Raw genomic sequence first — 12,569 nt, forward strand, 5'->3', positions numbered from 1 at the left:
TTTGTTTTTAGTGCTCAGCTGGCAGTAGGCTAGCTCACCGCTCATCACTTCACTCGTAGGCCTCGGTTATAATAAATATATGATTGATAATTATGAACACGTACAAGCGTCAGTATAGGTACAGTCTCTGATTCTGCAGTTGCAGGATTTATTACTTCGTTCAGTATTTTGAATTTTGATTCTTCAAGATCCCCCCCTCCCAACAATGAGGGGCCATTTCTATTTGCCATTTTCGCGGAAAGTCCATGGCTCGCTCCACTGTTTGTGAATTGTCCAAGGCAAAGTTATTAAGCCAAGCGACTCTTGCTTGTATCCTGCCCCCGCTTGATTGCCGACCAGATTAATTGTCAGCTGACCCATTGAACTGTTCAATTATCATCCCGCATGGGAGAAGAACTGTGATAAGTTTAGACACAATTCCCAGCCTTCGATTCAATGAAAAGGAGAGGCAGTTAATGTAGAAACGTCACTGAAATTAATTAAAATTTGACAATGAGTCATCGTTATCTTCTAACAAGTGGGGGGGTTTTGAAACTCGTTATCATTTGCCCAGAATAGGACCACTCAGTTATTGCTGGGCCATCCCTCATCCCTCAAAACTTAAACACAAGGCCTTCCACTCCCCTTATTTGAATATGATAACAGAAAACTTAAAAGATAAAAATACACGAATTTTTATAAATTACACAATAAATTATATTGTGTTAGCATGTGTAAAGAAACATAAGTGAAGCAGAAACAGAGTTGTTGATAATAAAAATGAAGGCTATAATAAATAGTTATATATATAAATATATATATTATGTTTTTCTTCTTGTACCCTACTTTAATAAATTAAATAAGGAATCCTATATAAGAAAGTTAGTACCTATATATATACATATTTAAATGTTAATTGAAATGGGTGGACATTTTTGCTTGCATGGTTTCCCCTAACATCTCCATCTCAAAAGTGACGTTACCAATGATTCGTATTATTCATTGGAAAAAGTCACATGCTCTTGGTCCCCTATACCTCTCATTAATTACATATCAGTAAAGACACATTAGAGAAAATCACATACTCTCGATAAATACACGTGTTATATAATATTTCAATAATGAGAGTAAACACTGAGAGAACTTTAATTTTTTCATCTGGGAATCAATCAATTATTTTTGTCCGTTCACACTATGTAAGGGGATACGAAAATTAGAGTAATACTGAAGAAAAGGCAAAAATTATTCTCAATTCCGATGTATATATGATACTCCATTCTCCCACACCCCCCGCCCCCCACCCAAATGACTTTCAACATCTGACACTGTTAAATTCTAGGTTACAGAATATTCCTTAGAAGTAACCGGCCAAGCAAAATTTGACCTTTTTATTCAACAATAAGCTGTGCTATGAAACCTTTTAATGGTCCAATCATTGAGAATTCTCACAAGAACTTGGTTGCTAGTGCACCTAGGGGTCTTGAACTGGCTCAATGCTGCCCCATTTCCTACGAAATAATCCAAAATCATCCTGAAAGCCCCTCTCTTCACAATACAAAGCTCTAATGGGCCAATTGAGTTTGTTCTCCTGGACACAACGTATCCAGGATCAACAAAGGAAACATCCATTTCGCGGCAACATTGATTGAGAACTCCCTCCTCAACATCTCCTTTGATCTCCCAGTAAATAATGTAGTGCCCTGGTTGATTTACAATGTCAGCATGGCTTGTAAAATCGACCAGCTCGGCTCCAGTCTTGTTCAGTAGCTGAGATCCCCTGTCTACTACTAATTGGAGGTCCTTTTCAGTATTCTTGTCAATATTAACAGTCAAGATAAGCTTTCTCCTGCATACGAAGTTCAATTTTGGGGTCCCTTTGTGAAAACCGGCCACTTCTACTACATCTCCTAATCTGTACCTATAAAGCCCTGAAAGAAACAATGTATAAACTTTAAGATAAGAAAAATATCCCAATAAGAGTCCAAAATAGTAAAGGCAATGTGTTGTAAGTCCTCCGTCCACAAAAAACCTTACAAGCATTAGCAATAATCATATTTTTCTTTTTGTGTCGATCTTGAAAAATGGCTACACTTAATCAGGATTATTGGTATGCTAATCCTAGACCGTCTACATCTGTTTCTTCTTATCGATCGATGTTGGGCTTGTTGCAAGATGAATATGGCAATAGGTACAAGAAAGACGTATCCAGTATTGTACGTTCAACTATTTGTCTATATAAAGAAGGTCATTCATGTCAAAACAACTAAGAATTATCAAAATTATTGAAATTTCTCAATTAGGAGGTGCTACAGAGGTTGCAGTTTGGAGGAAAAAGAAAGGAGGAAAAAAAAACACGTGTAGAATTGAACACGAGAAACTTCTATTCATAGAAATGGGGATTTTAATTGAAATTGAAATAAAAGATTTACCTGTGAAACTGGTGAGGACAATCTCATATTCTTGTCCAAGCTTGACTTGAGAGAGTGGCACTGGTTCATCTTCTATGAAATCATCAATAGCTGAATTGCAATCTTGCTTTCTCCTATGAATAGGTATGAACTCAAAGTAAGAGAAAGTGGGTATTACTGCAAAAGTAACATCTTCAGGGGGAAATGAAGGATCAACATTGACTCCTATCCAACTTTCAGTAGACCCATAATCAGCACTCACTAGTGGCAAGTCTCCAGCATAATGCCTCAGCTTTTTCAGGTAATGTTGCATTGACCCTGTCATTATCGAATACACATACTTAGCATTTGGCCACAGCTTAGGAACTAGACCAAACCAATCTAAACTTTCCAACTTCTTGCAGACCACTTCAATTTTTGAAGCCAAATATGGCTTTGGAGAAATAGTATCCAGAACAGCTTTTCTCATTTTGGGTAATGTGATTCTTGATGAGCTGAGACTTCCTTCTCTGATATCAATGCAAATGTCTTGCCAGCATTCTTCAAATGCTGTAAAAGCCTGGACTATACTGTAAGCAAAAGTGGATGTTATGAACTCTACTTGATCACTAAAGAAAAGGCCAAGGAGAAGATGGCAATAGGTGGACTGCTTGTACTCTCCACTAGAAATGACCTCTTCTGGGCTACATGTGAAGGACTTTGTCTTTTCCTGTTTAATTTTGAACTCTTCACTTGCATAATAGTGTGTTGTTGCTGTTCCTGCGGTTAAGCCTCCCTTTGTCTTGAACTGCTTGCTGCTGTATATGAACTCTAGAATCCTCCCTCCTTCCCTTATTGGATAAACCCTAACAAAAATGTCAAGGAAAAGCTTAAAGCACAAGAAACTTAATTTGAAACAACATCTATGATAATATACACTGCTTGACTATACACTACTTGATATTAACCTTGATCTATAAGCTGCTGCCAGCCTGAAAATCTGAAGAGTAGTTTGTGAGCTATGTTTTGTAAATGGTACATACTTCTGTCTTCCTTCTGTGGTTCCGGAGCTTAGAAAAAGGAAGAAATTGAAGTTCATCAATCATCATGAAGAGTTAGTTTCTTTTAAATAGAATAGGAAAAAGTGAAAAGCAGGGGAATCCACCTAAGGGAAAGCTTGGTGATAGGTTCTTGAGTGAGAAGAGAAGCAGTATCCCCATCTGCAATTCTTTGAATATAAGGCTCCAAATCAGTATGGGAAGCAAGAGGCACCAAAGAAGTGTAAAGAGTTTCCATTTCACATGCATCCATATCTTGTATTTTGGTGTCCCCTAACCGTTTCTTCAAATACTCAACATCATAATTCTGTTCAAGAATCCGGCGAAGTGTCTCCCTTTGAACTTCTCCGGCATTCTCCGATATGTATTCGAACCACCGGATGATGTCACACTCATAATTGTTTCCATAGCCATTTCCATTGGTGTTGTTAGCTGCTTCCATTGCTGCAAGCTGATGTTGTTAGTGCGGTGAGAGTCACACTAGTCTCTTATTTTTTGTCACATGCATATTGAGATTGAGAAGAGAAGAAACAAAGAAAATGAAGAGCACACATGTTAAAATATTTATTCCTTACTGAAAAAGCTCAACGGACCTGTCAATAATACATTAGCAGAAGCTACAAATAAAAAAATTTGTACGATGGTTTATAGACCACAAGACATGGTATGTTATCATTTTTTGAGGGAGCGATTCTTCTTGGAAAGATATATGGAGAAGAATGTGCCAGAGAACTCTCAAAATTGAAAATCGACCCCTCATCGTCCCCTTCCCACCCCTAACCCCACCAGCCTTGACAGCTTGGCATCATGCTATATAGTGTTCCCTCCAATTTATGATCCACCATTCAAATTAATAATAAATTTGCTGAGATTGTCTGTCTCAAAATTCAAACTTCAAGTAACATATAAATAATGTCCATTTGTTTCCATGAGATTTTTCATGATGAAGATATCCGGGTTTGAGTCCATGATCATTTCAGGATGAAGATTATATGGGTATGAATGAGCTTTTGTAATCATAACACAGGAAACTTTTTTTTTGGATGTAAAGAAGGTAGTGCGATGTGTAAAGTCAATGACTTTATTTTTTTTTATTCCCTGTTTTGTTCGTTACAAATTTAGGTAATCTGACAATTAAAATTATTTAAAAATTACTCGGCCAGATTTTTGGAGCTCATGAAAACCTAAAACTGATAATCATCTAAAATGCAACACATGTAACGTGAAAATTTTCGTGTGAACATGTATGTATATTTTAAAATATGGATTTAATACTTACTATAGCGTCGCTTTACTTGCAGTTGTCCCGAAATGTGTATTCACGTGGCAATATGCCGTTTAAAGCCTTCCTGCTAGCAATGCCGTTTAAGCTTAAACCAGCCGTGCATTAGACACGTGAGATTTAATGGTCTTGTACGACATTGATAGTTTGTCAGCTCTGGTATCTCGCTCAACCGAAATGACACGTCACTTATCTTCACAACTTAAAACCGACACGTTGTTCTGACGAGTTTGAGTTCATTTCAACAATCTCCACCTTGAACTCAACACTCCCAGCTCCCTCCTTTCACGTTGTCTTCTCCTCATCTGCAGCTTCTTAAAACCTACAGATACCTGCTAAGTTCATGCAAATGATGAACTTGGCAGTTGGCACAACCTTGGTTAACATGTCAGCTGGATTTTCTTCAGTATGAATTTTCAGCAACTTTACAGCTCCCCTTGACACCTCAAGCCTCACGAAATGCAACTTAACATCTATATGTTTTGTTTTCTCGTGATGGGATTGATTCTTGCTAAGATGTATAGCACTCTGACTGTCACTGTATACTGTTACAGACTCTTGTTTTGCTCCCAACCCAGTTATCATGCCTTTCTGCCAAATTGCTTCTTTGAGAGCTTCTGATGCTGCAGTATACTTAGCCTCTGTCATAGACAAAGTCACTACATTCTGTAATGTTGCTTTCCAGCTGACTGTGCAGCCTTCCAGAGTAAACAAATACCCTGTTTGTGACCTTCTTTTATCAAGATCACCAGCAAAATCAGCATCCACATAACCAATCAATGTGTGTCCATTTTTGTCTTCTCCACCATAGACCAAACCAAACTCCAGAGTCCCCTTCAGATACCTTATAATCCACTGAACAGCTCTCCAGTGTTCATATCCAGGGTTTTCCATAAACTTGCTCACCAAACTCACAGCATGTGAGATATCAGGTCTGGTGAGTATCATGGCATACATGAGGCTGCCTACTGCACTGGAATAGGGTATACAACTTGAGTTTGAGGGCACTGAGCAGCATAGAACTTGAAGTGGCTTGCCAATGGTGTCTGTACTTGTTTAGCATCATTCATTCCAAATCTCACCAGAACCTTCTGAATGTAGCTCTGTTGAGTTAAGAACAAACTCTTCTTGCTCATGTTTCTGATGATATCCATTCCCAGAATTCTCTTAGCTTCTCCAAGTTCCTTCATTTCAAATTCCTTACTCAAAAGCTTCTTTAAGTGATTGATCTCTTCCCTGTCATGGCATACAATCAGCATGTCATCCACATACAGCAAAAGGTATATCATTCCCCCTCTATTTGTCTCTTTGAAGTACACACAACAATCATAGTTGCACCTGTTGAAGGCATGTGTTATCATGAAGTTATCAAACTTCAGATACCATTGCCTAGGTGATTGATTTAACCCATACAGAGGCTTTTTAAATAAGCAAATACAATCTTCTTTACCAGATGTCACATACCCTTCAGGCTGCTGCATTACAAATTCCTCTTGTAATTCACCATGCAGGAAGGCTGTTTTTACATCCATCTGCTCAAGATGCATATCTTGAATAGCCACAAGTGCAAGAATAATTCTGATGGAAGCATGTCTCAGTACAGGTGAAAATACTTCAGGGAAGTCAATTCCCTCCTTTTGTGTGAAGCCCATTGCCACCAGTCTAGCCTTAAATCTTCTAGGTTCAGCTCCAGGTATACCATCTTTAATCTTGAAGATCCATTTACAGCTTACTGTTTTCCTCTTAGCTGGTTTTTTAATCAATTTTCAGGTCTTGTTTTTTATCAGGGATGCCATCTTTTCATCTATTGCCATCTTCCATTCCAGCTTGTTTTTGCCTGTGATAGCTTCTTGATAAGTCTTAGGTTCATCATCATTCATCTCTTGAGCAGCATTCAAAGCATATGCAATCAAATCAGCCACTGCATATTTTTTAGGTGGTCTTATTGTCCTTCTCTTTCTGTCTCTTGCCAACTGATAGGTGTCCTCTTCACTTTCTGCTGATTCATGTTCAACGCCAGTTTCAGGTTCTGTTTCAGCACCCTCAGTTTTAGGCTCAAGTTCTTTCAAGTTTTGAGGCTCCACCGGAAACTTCACTTTATTAGTCTCAGTACCTGATTCAGTGTTGTTAATAGGGCTCCTTAGTTTATTCAATAACTCTTCTTCATGGAATCTTACATCCCTGCTTATGACGCGTTGTGGTGGTTTTGAGTCAACACACCACAATCTATAGCCTTTGACACCCTCTGGATACCCCAGAAACCTATATTTTAATGCTCTTGGTTTCAGCTTACCCTGCTTCACATGAGCATATGTTGTGCAGCCAAAAATTATGAGTTTTGCATAGTCAGCCATTCTTCCTGACCAAAGTTCCATTGGTGTTTTACAATCTATAGCAGTTGATGGGCTCCTGTTGACTAGGTAGCATGTTGTGTTTAAAGCTTCTGCCCAAAGGGTTTTTGGGAGCTTAGAATAGATTAGCATGCACCTTACCTTCTCCACCAAAGTCCTGTTCATCCTCTCAGCAAGGTCATTTTGTTGAGGGGTATAAGTGATAGTTTTGTGCCTCTGAATACCATTCTTTTCACAGAATTCTTCAAACAGCTTATTGCAGTACTCCAAGCCATTATATATCCTCAGAGTTTTCACCTTCAAACCAGTCTGGTTTTCAATAAAAATCTTTCAGTTTTTGAATTTTTCCCCAACCTCATCTTTATTTTTGAGTGCAAAGACCCAAACCATCCTTGAAAAATCATCTATAAAAGTCAGCAAATATCTACACCCACCTAGTGAATTCACTTGTGCAGGCCCCCACAAATTAAAGTGTATGTATCTTAGTTTCTCTTTGGTGGTGTGAGCTGCAATCTCAAACCTTAGCCTGGAAGACTTTTCTAGAATACAATCTTCACAGAACCCCAAAGCTCCTATCTGATCATTCCTAAACACCCCTTGTTTTTGTAACTCTCTCAAACCTCTCTCACTCATATGCCCCATCCTCAAATGCCACATCATTGATCTGTTCCCTCCACTGTCAGTTACACTTGCCTCCCCAACAACAGTATGTCCATCCATCATATACAGACCATTTTGTTTTAAACCTTTCATGATCACCATTGAGCCTTTAATCACCCTCAATACACCTTTTTCAGCCTTAATCACACAACCTGTTTGATCTAGCATGCCAATTGAAATTAAGTTCCTTTTTAGTTCAGGAACAAACCTCACTTGTGTCAATTCCCTTACCACACCATCAAACATTCTAAGGCTAACAGTCCCATTACCAACCACCTTACACATTGAGTTATTACCCATTAAAACCATACCCCCATCACATGGCTGATATGAAGTAAAACAACTTCTATTTGGGCACATATGAAAGGTACAACCTGAGTCAAGGACTCACTAACCTTGAGGTTTCTGACTTGTGGCAATGAGTACTCCAGTTGTTTCAAAGCTACGTTATTCTTCTGTGGCTATGGCTGCATTTCCAGTTCTTTCCTTCGTTTCTTTATTCTTGATCTTCCTTTTAGGGCAATCTCTTTTGAAATGCCCTTCTTTATGGTAGTGGAAACACTTCAAATTTCTCTATTTAGACTTTGATATGCCTTGTTTCTTTCCCTTGCTTTCTCTTTTCTCAGGTCTGCCTCTAGCCATCAGTCCCTCACTTGATTCACTTTCTGGATTATCTTGCTTATCTTTCAGCTTCTTGGTGCCAAGAGTAGATTTGACCTCTTCCAGGGAGAGTGTTTGCCTCCCATACAATAATGCTTCTACAAAGTGTTCATATGACTTTGGTAAAGAACTGATTAGTAGCAAGACTTTGCTCTCATCACTCAGTCCTTTATCAATAGTCTTCATTTCATCACAAACCTTATTGAACTCATTTATATGCTCATTTAATGATGCCCCTTCAATCATCTTCAGTGAGAACATCTTCCTTTTTATGTAATGTCTATTTGCCAAAGACTTTGTCACATACAGATTCTCCAACTTGGCCCATAAACCAGCAACAGTTTTTTCTTTAGCCACTTCTCGAATTATAGAGTCATCAAGACTCAGAATGATTGTGCTTCTGGCTTTCTTGTCAATCTCTGCTACTTGTTCTAGGGTCTTAGATGATGAAGCCTCACCTCCTTCAATCTATGGCTTCTCCCAGGCCTTGAGTAATCAACAAAGCCTCCATCTTGATCTTCCACATATTGAAATCATTCTGCCCCGTAAACTTCTCAAGATCCACTTTTGAACCTATTCTTGAACCTTGAAATCAGAGTTAAGGCTCTGATACCAATTGTTGTGAAATTAACCCTTTGATTACTAGATTAATCATACCCCAAGACCCAACTCAGACTCAAAGACTCAAGAATGAAAACTAAGCTGACCAAGAACAATAATCAGATCAAAGAACGCAACCTGAAGAACCAAGAACAACCAAGAACTTAAGTGGTTCATCACCTTTGAGGGTGCCTACATCCACTGGAGAAACCAACACAGGGAGTAACTTTATTAAGTTTCAAGGTTACAGAGTTGATAAATCACAATACAAAGATCACTCACAAAGCTTCACTCTCGCTATGGCTGCCTTATAAATCTCACCTTGATCACGCAAGATAACACCAGAACTAGCTCGTTTATATATAGGTTGTGCAGGTGTTACAGATCCATGTTTTTCCCTCTAAATCTAACAACCTTTTAACTGACCTATCACGAGCTTCTCACGCACTATTATAAAGCCTTCCTTAAACGACTGTTAGCAATGTCGTTTAAGTTTAAACCAGCCGTGCATTAGACACATGAGATTTAATGGTCTTGTACGACATTAACAATTTGTCAGCTCTGGTATCTTGCTCAACTGAAATGACACGTCACTCATCTTCACAACTTAAAACCGACACGTTGTTCTGATGAGTTTGAGTTCATTTCAATAATAAACTCTTCAATCTTGCTTGAATCTTAGGAAGAATCCAAAAGATTTTAGTTTGAGTATTTTTTTTGTCCAAAATCAAGTCTACTATCTCTTGAGAATCTATTTCAATAATCAGTGGAAATTAACTTGCATTTTTTTGCAAATTCTAAGCCAAGCCTTGTAGCTTTAGCATCTGCAAAAACTACACTTCCATGGATTATTGATGGTTTCATGGTAACTGCTATACATTTTCCTTATGAGTTTCTGATCAATACTTCCAATCCTACTTTATTCTGATCTTCTTTTATTGTTGCATCCACATTAGCTTTCAACCATCCTCTAGGTGAGGGGCTCTACTATTGGTTGTTGTAACTTTTCTTTCTAATGTTTAGTGTACTTATGGTTGTCTGACTTTGCTGTAAGAGTGCACCACAACTTCTGCTCTTACAACTAATATTTGTAAATCTTCTTTTTTGTTCTTAATGGTAAGAAGATTCTTTGAATAATATAATGTATTTATCAGTTCCTCATATTTGCTCCTCTTCTTTGCCATTTATAGCACAAATCTTAAAACATCTTTGCTATCCAACAATTTAATTTCAATAGCATGTGAGCTTCCATATTTTTTTAAGATACTTTACAATCAATAAGAGCATGAAATGTATTCTCCTCTTTTTTTTTCTACATCTTTGGCACCAATGATTTTGCAACAACCTTTTTTTTTTCCTAAAGATTTACTGTTGTAAATAGTAAGTTTTTTACTATTTTTCGTATAAAACTCTTTATTCTTGCTAGTAAGTCTAAAGTCCAGATAATATTCTATGAAGGTTGCTTACTATTTAAACTTCTAGGTCGATCTATAAATTTTAGCGTTAAAGCTGCTTGATGCCCACTCGTTAGTGAGTATTCTTTTTTTTTGTTATCAAAATATCATGGGGTGGATCTGATGCAAGACTCTTGTTCTTTTAAATTTGCGCACATCTTCTCCCATAAAGTCCTGTTCAATTAACAATTCTTTCCATCTATCATCATTAACTATGAACTCAAATACTATAGAATCTAAAGATAGTTCTGAAGGAGAGAAAGGCTTGAATGTTGTAGGTCTTGGTAACTAGCAATTGTGATATATCTTAAGACGCTTTCCATCTCCAATCTCCATCTCAATCCCTTTTGAATACCTTGTCTCCCCTGTAAATTGCTTCACCATATATAAGATAGTTTTGATCCCAATTTTACCTTAAAAAAATAAGTGCTTTTGAAGTATCTAGGTTGCAACACCTTTACCACTAAGGATTTGTGGTTTTGAATGACTCTCCAACCTTTTTTGGCCACTAAATTTTGATTCAAACTAGTTAGGTCTTTAAAATCCAACCCATCTTTGCACTTTGCCTCACACATTTTCTCCCACCTGGACTAATGAATTGATTTCTAATTAGATTTTGAATTCCATCTAAATCATGCAATTTCTTTTTGGATTTCTTTTCATAACTCTATTGCCAACTTAAACGTAATAATAACATAAGTAAGAATTGCCTGAGGCACTACTTTGATAAGCATTCCCATTCCCCCTCTTGAAAACATCTTAGTTTGCCAATTAGATATCTTGCCTAGGACTCTAAGCTTAACATCATTAAAGAAGGTAAGCTTTTTCCTTTCTACCATTGAAGTTAATCCAAGATAGTTTTCGGGTTTAGACACAATTTAGAGCCTGAAAACATTCTTAATTATAGCTACCTACATTGGTTGTGTACTTGCACTGAAGAACATAAACGATTTCTCATAGTTGAAGATTTGGCCTAATTCAATAGCATAGTAATCGAATATGTTTTTTTAAATTTGAGCAATCTTTAATAGCCGCTATTGTAAAAAGTAGGCTATCATCTCCAAAAGGGGGATGATTTATTGATAACTCTTTGTTGAATCTCAGTCTTTGGAACAAATTTTTGCTTTCAACTTGGATTAGAAGATTTGAGAAAACCTCTACACACAAAATAAAAAAGTACAAAGATAACAGACATCCTTGTTTTAAACCTATTTGAGGTTGAATTAGATCTTTACCTACTCTATTAATCAACACTGAGAAAGATATTATCAAATCTACTTATTAAAGAGAATCCTAATTGTTCCATTATATGTTTTAGGAAATTCTGCTCCATCTAATTCTAAAACCGCTAAAGCCTTTCTGTTTTCCTTTACTATGCCTTATTATGGGCAAACACTCATAATTAGAGTATATGTGGTTTGTTACGAGTCTATTTGGATTGAAAGCACTTTGAGTGGGTGAGATCATAAAACGCAGAATCTGTTTTAACCTATTAGTTATTGTCTTAGCTATTACTCTAAAAAAACTCTGTATAGACTGATAGGTCTGAAATCCAGCATTCTCTTATATTTTGCAATCTTAGGAACTAAGATAATGTAAGTGTGATTTAAAGGGGCAATTTTGCCTCTTTCATTTAAAATGTGTAGGCAGATGGATATAACTCCTTAGCTAATAGCTTTGCAGTGTTTTTGAAAGAAAACAACTGGTAATCCATCAGGACCCAAAGTTTTTGTAAGATGGATCTAATTTAAAACAACAATTATCTCCTCTACAGTGGAGGCCTGGTTCAATTGATCATTCATGTTTGCATTCACTTTATTTGGTATATGTTTGATTGCATTCTCCAACAGACTCTGAGTAGGGTGTATTGAAGAGAACAAAAATTTAGCAAAATATTCACAAAAGAGCCTTTCTAACTTATTTGTTTCAACTATCCATTTGTTGTTTTCATTAAAAAGCCCTTTGATTGTATTCATATTCTTCTTAGATAAAGCTTTGGAATGGAAAAAATTGGTGCTTTTATTGCCCTCCTGAAGCAATATTGCTCTAGACCTTTGCCTCTAATAAAACTTTTCCTCCAACAAAATGGCATATGTTTGTCTTTCAATGTGCTTGATTTCATTGCCGTCTACATATTG

General features: G+C 37.1%; 1 protein-coding gene across 1 annotated transcript; it reads right to left on the reverse strand.

Moving 5' to 3' along the window:
• Window positions 1-1,166: 1,166 nt before the first annotated feature.
• On the reverse strand, window positions 1,167-3,968 carry LOC18052627 (indole-3-acetic acid-amido synthetase GH3.10). The gene is made up of 4 exons (XM_006447260.2): window positions 3,532-3,968; window positions 3,335-3,436; window positions 2,409-3,232; window positions 1,167-1,907 (listed from the first exon to the last, which is right to left on the reverse strand). The coding sequence occupies exons 1-4, from the start codon at window positions 3,864-3,866 to the stop codon at window positions 1,372-1,374; spliced, it is 1,797 nt and encodes a 598-aa protein (XP_006447323.1). The 5' UTR covers window positions 3,867-3,968; the 3' UTR covers window positions 1,167-1,371.
• Window positions 3,969-12,569: the final 8,601 nt, after the last annotated feature.

The sequence above is a fragment of the Citrus clementina genome, unplaced genomic scaffold (genome assembly GCF_000493195.1).
Source record: "Citrus clementina cultivar Clemenules unplaced genomic scaffold, Citrus_clementina_v1.0 scaffold_2, whole genome shotgun sequence".
NCBI classification, from domain to species: Eukaryota; Viridiplantae; Streptophyta; class Magnoliopsida; order Sapindales; family Rutaceae; genus Citrus; species Citrus x clementina.